Here is a 20,688-nt window from a genome sequence, read left to right as displayed (position 1 = left end):
CTGAGAGCTTCTAAAGCCTTGTCCCTAAGGATTTTTCAACAGAGACCAGATAGCCATGTCTATGGTTGGTTTAGACATTTATTCCCCAAAGCGAACAAGGGAAACTGCACAAGATTTCTATGCTCTTTTTCTGATCTTTGACTCCTACTCTTAGCATTCCTCCAATGCACAGGGAAGGCATGTTATCTGAACATTTTACCTTCACAGTGACTTCAGCAGGTGACTGCAGTTGCAGGACATAGCCACTCACAACCACGTCTAGTAGCAAAGCACCATCGGAATCCAAGCCCCGGGCAATATGAGTCATTCTCAAGATTTCTCCTAAGAATGACAGTTCACTCATTTCAACAGCAAGGAAATAGATGGTTCGGGTAAGCACAGAGCAGATTTACTTTACATACCAGTTCAGCTTGATTTACATATCACTTCAAACTTGATTAAACACAGATCATAAGAGAATTAAATTAGTACTTAGTCCTCAAATTAAAGACTTAGGTTTACTGAATTAAGTTTATCCTAAAATCTCTTTTGATGTGGCAAAAATGTCACATATGATTATGTGAAGGATCCCACACTTTTGTCTGACAAGCAAAAAGAAGGCATCTTTCCTGTGCTTTAAGAAATAGCAGAGAGGCATCTTAGTAAATGAATTGCCATCCAGAGACCCACGTATCTTCTGGGCTGACTAAAGCTCCCTCAGACCTTTGTCCTTAAAAATCACTGCCGTTGAGGCTGATCACCTTCAGAGATGCTTGAAATGGAGGCCTATGAAAATGTGCACTTGGAAAGGGCCGTGAATTGCTAATACATATCCTTAAGACTAAGGATAAAACAAAAAGTCCTTAGATTTGCTTGTTTTTATTCCCACTTTTTTCTTTTTCTTTTTTGGTCTTTTTAGGTCCACCAACAGTATATGGAGGTTCCCAGTCTAGGGGCTGAATTGGAGCTGTTGCTGCTGGCCTACACCACAGTCACAGCAATGCTGGATCCTTAACCCACTGAGTGAGGCCAGGGATTGAATCTGTGTCTTCATGGATACTAGTTGGGTTCGTTACCACTGAGCCACGAAGGAAACTCCTATTCCCACTTTTTGATTGAAAAAAATCCCTATAAGGTATCCTTATTGAATCTCAGGTTCATAGACAAAGGTCTTTTTTGCCTTTTCTAGGGCTGCTCCTGCGGCATATGGAGGTTCCCAGGCTAGGGGTCCAATCGGAGCCATAAGCACCGGCCTACGCCAGAGACACAGTAACGTGGGACCTGAGCCGCGTCTGCAACCTACACCACAGCTCACGGCAACGCCGGATCCCTAACCCACTGAGCAAGGCCAGGGATCGAACCTGCAACCTCATGGTTCCCAGTCAGATTCGTTAACCACCAAGCCAGGACGGGAACTCTGACAAAGATCTTTAATTAATAGCGATGACAACTTTTGCTCTGTTTGGCCTTCATAATACTCTCTAAGGATTTAAAGAGAAAATATACAGGAAAGATAAGCTCTAAAAATCACTATACTGTTCAAAGTCACATGGCCTTATAGACTCATATCAGTAAAATTTAGAGGGAAATGTAAACTTGCTTTTATATGATTTATGATAAGATGGCATGAAAACTTGAAATTATCCTCTGTGGGAACATATAATGTATTTTTTCTTAACCACCAAGCTTTACAGTGATTGTACTTTTTAATAGTAAAAGAATAGTAAGTTCATCTGGCACTAACCAGTTGCAAATTCCACTTGGGTTTCTCTCTTGAAGACTGCATTGGTGAGGGTAAAGCCATTGACTGCCTCTCCTATTTCCTTTGCTGTTGTCCAATAAATTGGATTTAGAATAGAAACTATCTTTCTCATTGCTGGACCTAGAGAAAAAGGAATTAATAACAGAGAAAAAGGAATAAATAACAAAGCAAAATATTTACAGTCCATTATTATTATTCACAGCATGTTATTCAGAAGGACAAACATTAAATGAACTCGAATAACAGCAAAATAGCTTCTCATGTGTACTTAAGAGTTTACCACTGGGATAAAACTAGGGACTATTATACTGTTTATTAAGTAGCAGTATCCTCTAGAAATTTTAGGTGGAGACTTAAGGTGAAGAAGCATAGTACGGTTTTAAAAAGAGGCTTATAAGCAAAGAGACTTACCAAGACTTCGAGGTACATTGGTAATTTTGGCATGTATTACTCTAGTATCAGAGTTTGGGCTATCTGCTACTGTGGCATTAAGGAAAGCAATTCCAAATTCAACATCATTAATACTTCCAATAACACTTCCTCTGGCTCGCTGGGGACCACCTATTGGGGGAAGAAAAAACATTCTTGGATAAGGAAGCAGTTTCATCAACATTACATGGGAGAGAAGGAGGCTAGTGTTCAAAGCTGCTATAAATCTTCTCTCAAAGATTTAAAACATCATATGACATCTGAATTCAAGAGTGAAATAAATAAGCTTTCAAAACATTTTACTCCCATGTAACACTCAGCACCCCACATCAATCTAGGATCCTTCCAGTCTACGTACACCACAACCCAAAGAATTCTCTCAGTGCCCTGTCCCAAAGCCAAACTAAATTATTTGTTTGTTGATAGTGATGAAAATGATGATATTATTGAGTTGATTGTGCATATCATGAGCTATATAGGAAGCACTTAATATGCATTAACTCTTTACATTCTAGCAGAAATCCTATACAGTAGTTTTAAATACCCATGGTTGCTGACTGGGAAAATAAAGTTCAGAGAAATCCTGCAATTTTCCCATGATTACATATGCTAGGAGGCAGTGGAATGAGGAAATGAACACGGATCTGCTTGTTATCAAAACCCATATTCCTTTATCTATTGCTTCCTTCATGAGAATATGGAGGGAAAGGAGAGATCACCAACAAAATAGCCCCAAAGCCTTGTTACTGGTCACTGTCAGTACACATGTGAAGTTTCTAAGGGTTATTGTCCAGTCTTGGGTTTCCGATCAAGGGCTTACCAAGTTCTTCATGTGACATCTACATGGGAAAATGTTTAACTTGAGGAAAATCTGAGACGAATAATGTCCTTTAACATTGTTGCAAAAATCACATGAAGGCAACTGCACTGAAAAACAATCATGCCTTCTTTCCATTCTTCAACACAATTATTGGTTGTGGACACAGAATTGGTGGTTAATGAGTGCATGCTTTGACAAGAGAGGGAAGCATAATGGGAAGAAGCTAATAGTTAAATTTTTTTTTTTTTTTTTTTTTGGTCTTTTTGCTATTTCTTGGGCCGCTCCCTCGGCATATGGAGGTTACCAGGCTAGGGGTCTAATCGGAGCTGTAGCCACAGGCCTACGCCAGAGCCACAGCAACTCGGGATCCGAGCCGCGTCTGCAACCTACACCACAGCTCACGGCAACGCCGGATCGTTAACCCACTGAGCAAGGGCAGGGACCGAACCCGCAACCTCATGGTTCCTAGTCGGATTCGTTAACCACTGCGCCACGATGGGAACTCCAGTTAAATTTTTTGATGTCTTTTAAGTGACTATATTTTAAAACACTAGGTGTTTCAGATATTGTTATCATGTATTTGATGTCTTTTAAGTGACTATATTTGATGTCTTTTAAGTGACTATATTTTAAAACACTAGGTGTTTCAGATATTGTTATCATGTATTACATACCAGGGAGAAATACAGTTGTATTCCATCTGAGAAAAGTCAATAGGTAGAGTGTTCCACCATTTTAGTTTGCATTACTTTACTAATGAGAGAAAACCTTTTTTTTTTCACATTGATTCAGCCTTCATGTTCTGGACTATATTCATTTATTCATCAAGAACTGAGGACACAATGGTAAGAAAGAAAAAGACAGGAGGCTTGCCTTCATAGAAGTTATGTCTGAATACAGGAGCAGACATTAATTACATTCCACAGAGAAATGGATAAATGAAATGTACTAATAGATAGTTATGACCCAGGAAAGTCTGAGGAGGTAAAAACAGATTGAAGATCTGAAGAAGGTTTAGGTCCTAGCTAAGGCAAGGAAGGCAGGAGAAGGGTATTCTGGGAAGAAATAGCATGTGTCAATTTCCTGGGGGGTGTGACTTGTCACATGTGAGAAAGCAAAAGTAGAGCCTAGTGGGTGATTGTAACCATGCAGCAAGATGATGCAGGAAAGTAGATGGCAGGACCAGGCGGGACCTGGTTGGCCCTTTGGGTTCTTATCCTTAGTCCCAAGAAGGGTAGAGGGATCACTAATTTCCCATTTCTGCGGGTCATCACTAGTAAGTGTAGCCTCTCATTTTCGCCTTGATTCTCTAGTCTCACAGAGGAACTTGAACCCCAGGGCTCCCCAATCATCTCCTAGTTCTGCCTACCTACTTGGGATCCTCAAAACTTTCTGCCAGATGCTAATCCAAATTGTCTGCCCATTTACTTTCTTCTGTCCCTGAGGCCCTGGTACTTGGAGAGGTCAAGCCGCAAAATGCCTCCACTGAAATGAGACCTATCACCATTTCTACATGTTAGAGCCTCAACATCCTTGGTATTCGGTGATAAAGTGAGAAGATGTGTTGCATGTTTGATGGATAGATCCTTGCCTTTTCAGCTTACCAAGATCTTCTCTTTTCATGTAATTCCTTTCTCTCTTTCTACCAAATGGGCCTTCTTGATTTTCAGGGATATTTTATTTCTGAAGCCACCTCAAAGCTTGGGAAAGTCCAATGGTATCTTAATACTTCAACAATGTGAAAATATTCTTGTTGGTTTTCTTACACCCTTAGGAAGTCTAACCTTTGAGATAAGTACCCTTAGTATTAAATCGCCATTTCTTATGCCTCCAATAAACTCTAAGGTCCACGTGTTCTAGAATTCTGACTCTGTTCCTTCTGAACTTTTGCATCACTGATAATAATATCCAGCTATTTGCACGACTTGGATTATGGTAGCTGAACTCCCCCTAATCTTTTTTCTTGAGCTGAATTTTGCCCAGTTTTACTTTCTATGCACATATAATCTGTATTCCCATCTATGAAAGAATAGCCTCCAATTGTGTATTTCTATTAGATTTTCAGTTTCTGCCCCACCCTCAATTTTCAGCCTGGAGTCTCAGCCTGGCTTTCCTGCTCTTCCACACCCTCTTACCCCTCAAGCCCAGGACTACTATTTACAGCTGTGCTGACTATATCCTTTTACAAAGGAGCCTGGAAGAGGGCAAGGAGAAGCTAAAATTCAGGACAGGCTTTGATATAGAGCTGCACCTAAAAGGGGAAGAAGTGCCTTTTCCCTAGTTCCTCCTAAAGTTGGCACTGTTTTTATAATTTAAGGGCTCAGAGAGACACCTTTTTTTAATTTGTAGGAAGGCTAGACATGCGGTCCTGCTAAAGTCTAACTTAGTTGCTTACCTGGGCATGCTTGTATATTGCATCTGGATACCTGAGTAGCATCCCCTGGGCAGGGGCGACCACTTTTGGATGGTACCGGATTGTTGCACAGCCGTTTTCGAGTCTTTTCACCACCTCCACAAGAGGCAGAACACCAGCTCCAACTCTGCCAGCTTCCCCAGCTTCCATCCACTGTGAACAAGGAGAGAATGGTCAAGATTAACAAGTAAGTTTTCAAATCTCTGCCTGGAGTGACCCTGCCTATAAAACTTTCATTTTAAGATCTGAATGATGGGGCTGCTACAATGAGCACTAAAGGAAATGATTTACTTGTCCTCCTGCCGGGAGTCGGGAAGCTCACCAGGACACAGGTCAGTGTTGCATCTCTGGATCTGGGAGTCTGGGCCCCCACAAGCTCTGCCTCCATTGGAGGGACGAGGGTTATCACACGTGCGGTACCGCCGCATCTGCCCTCCGTTACACGTCCGACTGCATGTTCCCCAGCCACTCCAAGGACTCCAGTTACCGTGAGCTACAACACAGAACATCGGAGAAGTGCTAAACAAGGCCATTCATCTAAAAGGTATGGAAAGGTCCTCCCCAGGAGCTGAAAAGAAACACACAGATCTATAAATAGGCAACTTCCAAAGGCAGGTTGTTTGGCTGTTGTTTTGACAAGAAACTGGGTACACATTCTAGTGACTGCAGTTCCATTTAACCTATAATTATTGAGTGTAGGACTATTCCTGGAACTGAAGGATAAAGTAAATTTAGATGTTAGTGGGGTCTAAAAATCCAGCCTAGTGACGAAGGCAGAGAGCCACCTCTTGCCCGCGTAAAGGAATCAACGTCCTTAACAGTTAGCATGGAAGGGTGCCTTGGCCCTTGCACTGTGCAGCTGGTCCTTCAGAGCACAGGAAACAGATACAGCCCCTGCCCATATAAATCAGTGACATCTATGGTATTATACAGACACAACAGCAACAAGGCAACATTTTGATATCCTAAACCAAAGACAGACCAGTTGAGTAACAGACTTTTATGACGTTAAGGACTTTAGGCCATAATGAAACTGGAGGAAAGTATGATGTTGACTCATATTTCCAACACTCACTTGGACAAGAGTCACTATTGCAAAAGTCGCTCTGGACATCACTCCCTTCGCATTTGTTGCCTCCATACTGGGGAGCAGGATCGGAGCAGTCCCTTGTTCTCTGTCTGGCGCCTCCTCCACAGGACACAGTGCAGGCACTCCAGCTGCTCCAAGTGGTCCACTTGCCATCAACTAGATTGAAGAAAAATACATGTGCTCTGTTACTACATAAAAATTAGCAGATGAAACCCTCATTTTTTGATAGGTTGAATGATGCTCTTATTGACATTCTGACTGACTTCCTCCCTAGATGTTAATTTATCAAGAGTACAAATACTACACTTCTCTTACTTGGGCAGTGTCTTTCGTTGCAAACTTGCATCTGTGTTTCTGTTCCATCACAGTAGGAGCCATCAAATGATGGTGGTGGGTTATTGCACAGTCTTGTTCTTGTCTGGGTACCTTTCCCACAACTTGCACTGCATGTACCCCACGGCTGCCAAGTGCTCCATGCTCCATGAACTATAGACATCCCAAGAGACAGAGTTTCAAGGCACAGAACCACGTTTGTTAAAAAAACAAAATTATACAAATAACTCAGTGATGAGTTAAATTAACCCTGAATCTAAAATAATTGAACCTGAACCAAAGGAAACTTAATCCATGATGTTCTTCCTTTGCCCTCCTGGTTAGACTTTTCATGAGAATTAATGTCTATAGGGAAATTCAGAAAGCTACCTAATGCCAAAATAAAGCCTTAAAATTATCCAAAGGGGCTATTTTACTAAAATTGAATTTAATTGAACTACTACACATAAACAAGATATGAACTTACAAACCCTAGCTAAGTATTTGTACTCTCTGTTCTGGGGAAGAGGAAGGGACCAGAAGCTAAGAAGCAAAGCTAAGTAACAAATCTAGGTGCAATTGCAGATGACACAAATGCCTCTTGGACCTCAAGCCGCAAGACCACATCTTTAGCCCTGATTCAGCTTCATGTTTAAACATCTACTTGGATCTTTCAACAGCATGAGATTTGCACACTTGTAACACTTTGAAAAAATTTTCCCCATTACATAATGTTCATGAATTAAAAGTTCTAAATAACACACTCACCTGCTTCCTAAACAACAGAAAAAACTGACCAGTAGTTTCCAAGGAATGATATTAAGGCTTTCCTTTTGGTAAGTAACATATGACACCATCTGACCACAAGCCTGGAAAAACCTTATGTTTCCTGGAAAAACCAGGTGCAGGGCTGAGAATAAACATGATGGTTTCTTTTATGTATAAGTCAGTATCAGGTCATGTTTTTGTTGAAGGGTATTTTGTAGATATGGGGCTCAAAAAGTTTGCTGTTGTGGTCATTAGGTTTGACACAGATATAAACCGTAGGGCCTTAAGATCTGTGTGTAAATATTCTTTTAACACAACCTGTAAGAATAAATTGAAAAACAAGTAATGAAATTATCATTTGATTGCTCTGTTTAGAAAATGCTTTAAAACATCTTGAATTTTCAGGAGTTCCCATCGTGGCGCAGTGGAAACTAATCCAACTGGGAACCCTGAGGTTGCCAGGTCGATCCCTGGCCTCACTCAGTGGGTTAAGGATCTGGTGTTGCCGTGAGCTGTGGTGTAGGTCTCAGACGCAGCTTGGATCTGGTGTTGCTGTGGCTCTGGCATAGGCCGGCAGCTACAGCTCTCATTAGACCCCTAGCCTGGGAACCTCCATATGCCATGGGTATGGCTCTAAAAAGGACAAAAGAAAAAAAAAAAAAAAACCCAAACAAACCCCCCCAAAAATCTTGAATTTTCTTTTAATTAACTGTTTTCTAATTGAATTGACTAAGTAGTTTTGTACTTTGTAGGCACAGGAAACACAAGCCACACAAATTTATTTCAGCTGACAATAATTTGCACTGAAAATCATTTGACTAAACTTAAAAGGAAAGAAGAATTACTGAAGACTACTTCTTTAATTCAGTTTACTAAGGCTCATAGACCTTGTATATGAACTACAGGATTTCAAAAATTCTTTCACAATTATTTTAATATGTTCTATTTTTAAGGCTGTTTGGTTAACAAAAGCCTGTATCTCTTACCATATAAAGCCTCATGATACATGACTTTTTTTTTTTTTTTTTTGGCTGTACCTGTGGCATATAGAAGTTCCTGGGCCAGAGACTGAACCTATGCCACAGCAACAACCCAAGCCACTGCAGTGACAACACCGTCTCCTTAACCCTCTGTACCACAAGAGAACTCTTATACCTGCACTTTTTATTGGAAGATGACAACTGGGTGATATTTATTCATTTGTTATTTGTGTAATTTCTATTACATGTAAATAGATTTTCAGCTGAAGGATTCTTTGAATTTTTTTAAAATCAATATAGGAAACCCTAACCAGAATGAACTTCATGACATAAAATGTCATGAGTTGAAATGTTCTTTTAGGTGAATGGAAGGATGGCAAGAACAAAGAAAAGAAAATGACAATATAAAACAGAGAATGCCTAAAACATCACAGTATCTAAATAATACAAAAGAAAACAGCTATGAAGGAATTAATTAGTACATTAAAAAAATAAAATGTATTAGATGAGTTTGTTGTTACACTACATTGTAGTTGTGACTTTGGAAAGGAAGTACAGCATGGTGCCCAAGAGTGGGGACTCAGGAACAGATGCCCTGGGCCTGAATAACCAGCTCTGCCCTTATTAGCTGTGCAGTCCTAGACAAGTGACTTGAGTCTGTGTGCCTCATTTCATCATCTGCCATACTGGATAAGAAAAGAGACTCCCTTATTAGGATGGGCATGAGGAATAATGAGTTGACAGGTGAAAAGTGCTTGGAACAGTATTAAGACACATAGTGAGTGCCAGTTCTGAGCTAGTAGTGTCATTCCTCAAAGTTCTCAGTGGTTTTCAAGAAGATACTTTAAAAAAGCTCATTCTTTATAACAAAACCTTTTTTATGACCATGACTCAAATGGCATCAGGAGTCCTACCTCAGAAGATACCAATCTTTTTTTAGTATTTATTTTCTTATGATTTTTATTTTTTACCATTATAGCTAGCAGTCTCACTCTTGGGCATTTATTCAGACAAAACTTTCCTTGAAAAAGACACACGCACCCACATGTTCATTGTAGCACTATTCACAAGAGTCAAGACATGGAAACAACCCAAATGTCCATTGACAGATGATTGGATTAGGAAGATGTGATATATACACAATGGAATACTACTCAGCCATAAAAAAGAACAAGATAGTGTCATTTGCAGCAACATGGATGGATCTCTTATACTGAGTGAAGTAAGTCAGAGAAAGACAAATACTGTTACCATATCACTTACATCTGGAATCCAATATATGGCACAAATGAACCTATCCACAGAAAAGAAAATCATGGACTTGGAGAATAGACTTGGCGTTGCCAAGGGGGAGGAGCAAGGAGTGCTTGGGGTTAATAGATGCAGACTATTGCCTTTGGAATGGATTAGCAATGAGATCCTGCTGTGTAGCACTGGGAACCATGTCTGGTCACTTATGATAATGTGAGAAAAAAGAATGTATACATGTATGTGTGACTGGGTCACCATGCTGTACAGTAGAAAATTGGTATCAATCTTTTTTAGAGGGAGGATTGGCAATTTAGAAATATCCTCCCACTGGGGGAGGACAAGATAGGTCTGAAATATCAATTTTTTTTACCAGAGAGTAGATGTCTTCAAGGAATGATAGGGACATGTCAAGAGGACACTGAAGATCCCTTAGGGATCTCCACTAACCAAATCTAGGACAGTTTATGCATCACAATAAATGGTGACGCTTGTGCATTATAAGCGACTGAATGAAATTACATTTGAGACCTTACTGATAAAACTCAAAAAAAAAAAAAAAAAAAAAAAGGAAAAAGAGAAAGAAACGTTCTTCCTTACAATAGAAAGCCAACAGTAGACACAGGAGATCTGATGGAATTAGAAATAACTAAGATCATAGCAATAATTGCTTTGAGCAAGAATCACAAATACATACTAAACTAGGAGGTCAAAGATGGGTAAGAAATAAGATGTTTACGTACAAAATACTTGTTCATGACAAAGGTAACTCCACAGCGGAGGACACCAGTGTAAACAAGGGAACAAAGTTACCATCACCAGTTGGGGACAACTTCTGATATCACGTGCCATCTGAGGCACTGAGAAGGACACAAAATCATTTCTGTGATCTTTCTAATCAAGAAAAAGTATCAGACACATCTAAATGGAAAACTCCTTTATAAAATGTTTGGATGTACACTTAAAATGTTTAAGGCCATATAAGGCAAAAAGGGACTAAGGAATTGTTCCAATTGAATGAGACTAAAGAGATATGGCACATAAAGGCAAGTGGGATCCTGGACTGCATCTCAGAATAAAAAAGTTATGAAGCTATATAGGACTAGGACAACTAATAAGATTTGTGGACTGTGGATTAGATAATAAGATTTATAATAGTATTGTGTCAAGGTTAAATTTCTTGATAACTGTTGTGTTTATGAAAGAGAATGTTCTTGACTTAGGAAACACACAATTGGTGAATCTGGGTAAAGATATAGAAAAGTTCTTTGTGTTATTCTCGCAACTTTTCTATACATTGGATATTTCAAGCATAAATTTTTGCTAAAAGAAAATCTCATCAAACTACATAAGGAAAAAAATAATAGAATTGCGAAGAGAAATGGATGAATCTGCCATCATAGACAGAGCCTCCAACATCCCTTTATCAGAGATGGACAGATCAGCAGGCAGAAAATCAATAAGGAAATGACTGAACTCAACAATACCGTAGATGAACTGGATACAGTTAACATCTGTAGGCTTCTTCATTCAACAACAGCAGACTACACATTCTTCTCAAGCTTACATGGAACATTCACTAAGGTGTACCACATTCTGCGCTATAAGACACACTTTAACAAATTTAAAAGAGCAGAAATCACGTAATGTCTGCTCTCAGACCACAATGGAATCAAGCTAGACATCAGTAACAGAAAGATAACTTCAAAACCCCTAAATACATGGAGATTAACAACGCACATCTAAATAATGGGTCAAAGGAAAAAAACCTCAAGACAGTAAAAATGTTTTGAATTAAATGAAAATGAAAGCACAACTTGTCAAAATTTGTGGGCGGCAGTAAAAGTATTGCTTAGAGGGAAATTCCTAGCATTGAATGCATATATTAGAAAAGAACATCTAAAAAGAATATATACATGTATGTGCAACTGGGTCACCATGCTGTACAGTAGAAAAAATAAATAAAAGGTTAAAAAAAAAGAACATCTAAAATAAGTTATCTAAATTTCCACATTAGGAAACTAGAAAAGGAAGAGTAAATGAAGTCCAAAGTAAGAAGAAAAAAACAGTAAGAATTAGAGCAGAAAACAGTGAAATTAAAAATAGGAAATCAATAGTAAAAATCAATGAACCCCCAAGCTGGTTCTTTGAAAAGATCAGTAAAATCAATAAGCCTTTAGCCAGGCTAACCAAGAAAAAAGAGAATGCAAGTTATTAGAAATGATAGAGTTCCGATTGTGGCGCAGCAGAAACAATCTGACTACGGACCGTGAGTTTGAGGGTTTGATCCCTGGTCTTGCTCAGTGGGTTGGAGATCCAGTGTTGCTGTGGCTGTGGTGTAGGTTGGTGGGTATAGCTCCGATTAGACCCCTAGCCTGGGAACCTCCATATGCAACGAGTGCAGTGACAAAAAGACCAAAAAAAAAAAAGAAAGAAATGAAAGGGCCATCTCTACAAATCCTAAGAACATTAAAAGGTTAAAAGGAATACTATGAACTCTATGTCCACAAATTTGGTGACCTAGATGAAATGGACCAATTCCTTGATGGACACAATGTGCCAAAAATCACACAAGAAGAAAAAGTCCGAATAGGCCTTTATATATCAAAGAAATTGAGCCAATAATTAATAACCTTCCATAACAGAAAGCACCAGTACCAGTTGGGTTCACTGCTGATTTTTTTTTTTTTGTCTTTCTGCCATTTCTTGGGCCACTCCCATATGGAGGTTCCCAGGCTAGGGGTCTAATTGGAGCTGTAGCTGCCGGCCTACACCAGAGCCACAGCAATGCGGGATCCGAGCCACATCTGCAACCTACACCACAGCTCATGGCAACGCCGGATCCTCAACCCACTGAACAAGACCAGGATCGAACCTGCAACCTCATGGTTCCTAGTCGGATTCGTTAACCACTGAGCCACGACGGGAACTCCTCACTGCTGATTTTTAACCGAACAATTAAGAAAGAAATTATACCAATTCTCTACCTTTTCTTTAATTTTTTAAAATGATTTTTATTTTTTCCATCATAGCTGGTTTAGTGTTCTGTCAATTTTCTACTCCACCTTTTCTTTTAGAGTTTAGAAGTAGAGAAACTACTTCCTAGCGGATTCTATCAGGCCAGCATTACCCTAGTATCAAAACCAGACAATGAGAAGAAAACTACAAGCCATTATCTCTCATGAACATAGATGCAAAAATCCTTAACAAGATATTAGCAAGTTGAATTCAACATTGTTTAAAACCTCTTCTGTCTCTCAGATTCTGAAATACCCCCCGCATGAAAAAGATTATCTTAGGCTATCTTCTGATTTTCCAAGTGGTATGTTGATACATGTTTAACAAACAGCATTGTGGAAGCAGGGAGGGAAGCATCTGTAATTTTTGTGGTGCAAAATACTCCCACTATAATCGATGTCTATCTACCAATATGATGTCATGAAACGCTCAGTGGGAAGAGACACATGCTTTCAGTGCCTGAATCCAGAACAGCCCTGATAATATGTCAGAATAAGAGCTAAATTCAATCAATTTAGGGGCCAGGGGATAACCAAAGAAAGTCTAAAAATCAGTAAGTCAGTAGAACAGTGAGCAAAGCAATAGTAAGCCAAGAGTTACTCAACATGAGAAAAAAAAAACCTATTTTAGGATATTTATAAATATTATTTAGATTTTCATTATATAGATATGATAGTTGACAAACTATCCAAACATTGCTCTAATCAGGTATTTCTGTCTCTTTTCACTTTGATTATGTTATTACAAGCTTTCTGATTGTTCAAGATAAACAATATTGGCTTTTGGGTTATTTTCTCCAAGATTTCATAACACTATTTAATTTTTGTAATGCAAAAGAAATAGAAGTTCTGAACTGCAATTCAAAATACCCAGGGCCTAAGCAAACAGGCGTGGGGAATAAGATCAACCTGGGTTCATGTCCTTAATTCACTTTTCCGTAGCTATAGAACCTCAGTAAATTGTCATATCTTTTCTCAATCTTAGTTTTCTTATCTGTACAACAGGATACAAAGCCCAAGTCAAAGGTTAGCTACCTCATTTTAGTTTGCCAATATCTCATTTTTCAGACCATTTCAGCTAAGGTGGCCTCTCCCAGTTATGCTCTATCACTTCAATCCTTTGAGTTTGTTCTGGGTACTTATTGATATCTGAGTGTTATCTGTTTATCATTCTAACTCTAGAAATTAGAACAGTGTCCTGAGCACAGAATGAATGCTCAGTAAAATATTTCTTGGATGAGGAGTTCCCACTGTGGCTCAGTGGTAGCGAACAGGACTGGGATCCATGAGGACATGGGTTTGACCCCTGGCCTCGCTCCGTGGGTTAAGGATCCAGCATTGCCGTGAGCTGAGGTATAGGTCACAGATGTGGCTATAGCTCTGATTCGACCCCTAGGTTGGAACTTCCACTTGCTGCAGATGTGGCTCTAAAAAACAAAAAATTCTTGGATGAATGAATGAAAAAAGGAATAAATTAATGAATGAACAGCCCCTCTCCTATTCCATATGATTTCTTTCAAGCTGCCCTCTTGATGCTCTATGGGCAAGTACCTAGGTTGGCTATCAAAGTAGAATGCTTCCTCTGGACTTCTACTCCCCAGGTTCAGAGGTTCAGAGGTGAGCCTGGGACCCAAGCAAAATCAAGCAGGGTTCCTTCTCAGAGACGACACATGTTCCGAGAAAGAGAGAAACTTTTTAGCTCAGAGGCCTTAGATTATAAGGCCCTTGTAAGCTAGCTCCCAGCAGTCATTTTTCTCCACCACATGGAAAATGTTTCATGGAAAATAAAGCCAAAGAGAAGAAAGTAGAGATGAGAGATGCTAGTAAGAACATGCGCCAAATCCTTGGATTCAGTCATACCTGAAAGTAGAATTTTCTGTGTAACCTTATTATTTAAGTTTGATTTCTGTCACTTTAATCCGAAAGAGCCCTAATATACCATGTCCAGTATATTCCTGTAAGATCTTTTGCTGTCGTTTTGATACAATTAATTGGCTCTAAGGCAATTTTGCTGTGAAAGATAAAATAACTGGTTGAGAGGTTTGACAGTTTGGTTTAACTAGTTGACAGTGGTTTCATTTCTCCATTGATCCAGCACTTTCCCTTTTATGTTATGTGTATCTTAGGCCTCATAATCTATATAGTGATGAGCAGATATGATGGTCTTAAAACTGGATTATAACAACTATTTATATCGGCTTGATAGCAAATGCAGTGATAAGAAAACTTACTGGAAGTTTGAAATAAGAGGGAGTTCCCACTGTGGCACAGCAGAAAAGAACTTGACTAGTATCCATGAGGATGTGGGTTCGATCCCTGGCCTCACTCAGTGTGTTGGGGATCCGGCATTGCCACGAGCTGTGGTGTAGGTTGCACCTGCAGCTCAGATCCTGTGTTGCTATGGTTGTGGTGTAGGCCAGCAGCTGCAGCTCCGTTTCAACCTCTAGCCTGGGAACATCCCATATGCTGCAGGCATGGCCCTAAAAAGCAAAAGAAGAAAAGAAATAAGAGAGTGTAAAGCCAGATTGCACACTCTTATAGAAAATAACATAGCAGTTTGCAAATCCTTCAGTGAGCACAATTATTCCTCCCACTGTCAAAAGCAAGTTTACCAAGCTATGGCAGATATACAAGAGGCAGCTAGTAATTCATAAGAGGCTTCAAGAACATTAATTATTCTTTAGCTAATTTAGGTACTACAGATTGCTCTCTAATCCAAAATGTCATCTTTACCAAATTTAGCGGATAGTATTCGAAGTTGGAGGCAAAAGAATCAAGCTCCTGTAATCCCCTGAGAAGGGAACAGTTATGTGATTCCTTGATGAAGGTAAGTTTATTGAGAACGATGAACATTTTTGCTGTTTGATAGTGGAGAATATGATGGAGCCAGAATTTTGGTATGTGGGATAGAATCTGGCTTAGAGGATTTGGTGAAATATAAGGACTGAGCATATGCTGGAACATTTAAATGAGGTCCAGATAGGTCTGACCAGCAATGTATATTACATATTTTAATAAGAAATAGTAGCATTCCTCATCTGTTCATTGTATTTCCAGGGATATCTTAAACAGCAGATTTTTTTTAGTATCAAAAAGAATTTATATCCAACATTAGATCCCAAATCCTTCATGATAGATTCTTAAGAAAGGAAGTATCATCGTTTTCCAAGATATACCCCAATACAACTATAACTATGAATCTATACACATTGTAATATATTCAACTGTATTTTCATTTTTCACAATAAAATATTTTTAAAACTTTGTTTTGAAGTTTTTATCTTTCATTATATCCTTTGAAATTTCTTATTTTTGTTATTTTATCTTTTATAGCAAAATTGTCTTATGGCCCATTTAGTTGTGAGGCAAAACTGCTTGCAGCAAAGATTCTTACAGTGAAGATACCTAGAACCCTAAAATACCTTTGCTGTAGGGCTGTTTCACAAAGTCAAAAGCAACATGGAGATAAAGCACTGAGCATGGCACTTAGTCCATGACAGGTTTTGCGTCAACGGGAGCTGTGTGTTTCTCATCAGGTCTTTGATGTCTCGAGGCTTCGTTTTGCACACATGAAAATGAATGGCTGGATTAACTGTTATCTAAGGTCCTTGTTATCTCTAACATTCTGTTAACTTCATTAAATTTGCATGATTAAAAATATACCACAGTTTGGAGCCCTTGATCCTGTTCAGTTAAATCAGGCCTTTCATTTAACACTGATTAATGTCATACCTCCACAAGGAGATCCATGAGACAGAACTAACAACACAGAGAGTGAAGATCACGTAAAGGTTGAGGCCATGACATCTTTTCATGGTAAAGCAGAAAGCACAACTGTAACTCCTTTGCAGGAGTTAAAAACATGCAAGTTTAGCCTGTCAGTGGGTTCTCACCTGGGCAAGGCCTGACATTGCACATGATTAGTCCCACAGCACTCCCTTCGCATGGGCGCCCACCATGCTGAGCTGAAGGATTATTGCAAGTTCTGGTCCTGGTTCGGTTGCCACGTCCACAGGTCCTTGTGCATTCTTCCCAAGGGCTCCATTCTGACCAGTTAGCATCCACTATGCAAAGGTGACACATGGCACACCGTCAGATACATTTCAATTGAAAGAACTAATACTGAGACAAGCCACAGTTAGGGAACAGAAATGAGCATCTACTGAACATGTGCCTGTCCGCTGAATAAACAGGTGTACCTGGACACAGCTTAGGCTGACAGTTTCGCGTTTCTGAATCTGATCCCTGGCAAGGCTTTCCACCATTGGCTGGAGAGGGGTTGTTGCACAGACGACTCCTTTTCTGGATGCCTTTTCCACAGGTGACACTGCAGGATCTCCAGGCTGACCACTGGGAAAAGCCACCATGAACTGCAAATAAAACATTGTACTTGATCTCTGTTTTTGCTAATAAAAGTAATTATAAGTCAGACGTCACTTAAGAGGCACTGGGTCAAGCGCTAAGTCTATAAAGGCTGAGAAATTGCTTATAGAAGCTGTGCTTTACTGTCGAATTAAAACCTAAGCATGACAGAAGAACTTTAAACAGTTACGAGTTTTTTCCCAGCTCCAGTCCTGACTCATTTGGACATGGTTGCTGAAAGAGTTAGGGATCAAGAAATTTATATATTATTTACCATTTGGAAATTCGTCATTCTTTGAAGCAAAGTACATGCATTGATGTTTGAGGATAAATGTAACTTAATTTTGAACCCTATATTTGGTTTGGGATTTTGAATTAATTTGGTATTGTGCAGCTCCACTCTGTACTGTTTTAGCCCCTTCTGTCTGAAAATTGTGATGTGTCTTTGCCCTGTCCCTATAATACAGAAGTACCTTAAGGGTATAAGAGACTTGGACCAAGATGCTTAATGATTGTTATGATTTGGATTGCCCTGGGTGCTGTTCAACATGAATATTCCACTCACCCTGGACTATGACTGGTACCCTGATGAGGACAGAACCCATCAAGTTTCGAGCAACACATTCATATTCAGACGTGTCTTCTTTCTGAGCAGCAGCGATATATAATGAGTTGTTGGCCAGCACACGAACTCGCTCATCCCAGGGGATGGAGTGCCCTTGACGGGACCACGTAATGGTTGGGTGAGGCTCCCCAGTTGCCTGACAATTTAAGACGACTTTACCACCAACGTTAATAACAGTTTCTACTGGTTCAAGAGTGATAGCAGGAGGACCTGTGGGAAGAAAGGCACATAGTGTTTATTAGATTGTGTGGAATTATGCTAACTTTTTAATCCATGTTGTATAGTAGCATTTTTTTAAAATTAGGCTTTAAAAAAAATACACAGTAGCTTCTCAACTATTTAGGTTGTAATTGCCATTGATAGAATATTTTATTTAATAAATGTCAAAAATTTTAAATCCCCAAGCATAAGGTGTGAAAAAAGGTGAGAAAAAGAATATATGTATATATGTATGTATGACCAGGTCATTTTGCTGTACAGTAGAAATTGACAGAATACAGTAAATCAACTATAATGGGGAAAAAAAAAATCCCCAAGCAATCTAACCTAGAGCATGGACCCTGCAGTCATGCTTTTCTGGATTCAAATTCTGCCTCTGATTTTGTTCACTACCTTTGTGAACCATGGTGAGCTTAAAAATGGTACCTCGTTCAGAGGATCTTGTTTGACTACTAGGATGATGTAAGCACAGCTCTTCAACAGAGTAAGAGGACTGATTATGAGTGATATTATCAGTACTACTGTTACTGTTTTTGTCTGTGTTTTACATGGCGAACGTTCAGTTCTTTCCCTTATATCATTGTTGAGGTAAAGAGTCACCCTAACTTATTCTGTCATCACTAGTCATCATTCTTTTAATAAACATATATTAAAAACCTGCTATTTGCCAGGCATCATGCTAGATGCTGAGGGCACAGATGTAATTTCTGGTCTCAAGGAGCTCCTAGTCTACGTATAGACAGGCAAGTAACCAATTAGTGAGCTACAACATACCTATAGCATTTAATAGTAGAATAGGTAGAAGAGAATTTAGTACAGAATAGGTAAATATGTGGTAATATGGGAGCATAAACCAAGGTGATTCAATAGATCAAACAAAAGCCTGTCACTGGAAATAAAGAGGTAAAGGAAAACATTCAAGCATTATTAAGAAAGTAGGAGTGATAGGACTTAGCCCTTGACTGGTATGGCATAAAGGGAGGACTTGGTCACTCTGGGGTTTTAATTTGGCAATATAGTGTATCTTTAGGCAATTCCGTGGAACACAGGAGAAAAGAACGGATTTATTGGGAGGGAATAAAGAAGGATGGTTGGCATCCGTTTGGAAGTGCTGAGCTTGAGATATCTGTAGGACATTCAAGTGGAGAGGTCTGGACCGCAGTTGGATATTCATGTATATACAGAGCTCACAATAGAGATGTGGGCTAGAAATACAGATCTGCGGATCTTTCATGAGTGAAAGTTTGCTTCAGAAGTGAGTCTAAAATGAGAAGAAGCGATCCAAAGATGGAAACTATTGCAATATTACTATTTAAGAAATGGATCGAAAATGAGCCTGTAAATGATACAAACAGCTGATCACCAAAGGAGAAAGAAACCTGGGGGGAAATGGTATCCTTGCAACCAAAGGCAGTTTCAAGAGGGAAGGAGAAGTTAACAGTATCTACGGTGGATGACAGCTGTTCAAGTGAAGTTGTTGCAAAGAATGTAAAAGGAAGTATAAAGCTACTGACAGAATATTTGTCTTTATACTGGTCTACAGTGTCCAGAAAGATAGAATATGTAAGACTTCATGGAGAAGCTTGAACTGAATTTTAAAAAATGAGTAAGATTACATGTAGGAGAAAGGAGACTCCTTAGAGAAAAGGAGAGTATAGAGATGGATTCAGCTTTGAAAGGATGATTCACTCTGGAGAGTCCTAGTGTGCAGCTTTCGAACATTGGGTTAAAATCTCAAAATCAGAAGGGTTTATGTTTGACTAGGTAAGCAAAGGAGAGCGTGTTTCTTTTTAATAGAGCATCATGGGATAACAACAGTGTTTTACTGAGATTAAATTGAATGGTGGAAAGATCTGCTCAATGAAAGATAATGCCTATCAGATAATTCAGGGTGGTGGTTGCATATTATAGAACAAGAAACACAGCTGGAATTCAAGCCACACCTGTGGCTTATACTGCATCTGTGGTGATGCCGGATCCTTAAACTGCTCTGCCACAGAGGAAACTTGGTGCCTTACAAAAGTCATTGCTGCACAGGAAGTCTGAATCGCTCAGTGGATGTTATTAATGTATTACTCATACACATGCCCATATCATCCTCAACAACTGCCTTCTTGATGTTTACATTAACGTCTAAGTGTTCAGACGACATTATTCAATGAACTGTTATTGGATAAAGTAAATGCCTCAGATTAGGCACACAACACTCAATAGCATGATTATATGAATGTGCTCATATTATTACGGTCAAAGAAAGCATTAGTAAAACCTAGAATCTTAAGATATCACATTTGAACATGTGCACATAAGGCTATAAATTAATTCAACAATAAAATTCCATATGTACATCTTTCAAGGTTGAATTCTATCAGCCACATAATGATCAGTTAAATATAAGCATTTTATTTAAATGAAAACATTCCTTCTAGTGCTTTCATCTTAATTTTAAACAAATTATATTTCTGGCTTTTTATATCCATTTATTACAATGAATTTATTATCAGTATCTTAGATGAGCTAATTTAATGCAGGCTCTCCTAAATCTCATCTCCAGAGACTGTGAGATATCCCACCCACATTCACCCTACAAAGAGGGGAGGACGATCTCATGGAAATAACATTTTTTGGGGGGAATGTGGCATAGCATATTCTCCTCTTGCTGAG

The 20,688-nt window shown here is 39.2% G+C and overlaps 1 protein-coding gene across 3 annotated transcripts in view; it reads right to left on the bottom strand.

The window, feature by feature from the left end:
• HMCN1 (hemicentin 1) overlaps positions 1-20,688 on the bottom strand; it is a 492,489-nt gene that overhangs the window by 46,254 nt on the left and 425,547 nt on the right. For all 3 annotated transcript variants that reach the window (XM_021102638.1, XM_021102639.1, XM_021102640.1), the window contains 10 exons: positions 17,746-18,015; positions 17,018-17,188; positions 16,712-16,882; positions 6,809-6,979; positions 6,479-6,649; positions 5,726-5,896; positions 5,386-5,556; positions 2,153-2,302; positions 1,724-1,861; positions 200-321 (listed from right to left, as the gene is read on the bottom strand). In XM_021102638.1, coding sequence (XP_020958297.1) covers positions 200-321; positions 1,724-1,861; positions 2,153-2,302; positions 5,386-5,556; positions 5,726-5,896; positions 6,479-6,649; positions 6,809-6,979; positions 16,712-16,882; positions 17,018-17,188; positions 17,746-18,015 — 1,706 coding nt within the window. The remainder of the gene's footprint in view (positions 1-199; positions 322-1,723; positions 1,862-2,152; positions 2,303-5,385; positions 5,557-5,725; positions 5,897-6,478; positions 6,650-6,808; positions 6,980-16,711; positions 16,883-17,017; positions 17,189-17,745; positions 18,016-20,688) is intronic.

This window comes from Sus scrofa, chromosome 9 (assembly GCF_000003025.6).
Source record: "Sus scrofa isolate TJ Tabasco breed Duroc chromosome 9, Sscrofa11.1, whole genome shotgun sequence".
NCBI lineage: Eukaryota > Metazoa > Chordata > Mammalia > Artiodactyla > Suidae > Sus > Sus scrofa.
Note: the sequence above shows the minus strand (reverse complement) of the source record. Positions and strands in the feature narration are given on the sequence as shown.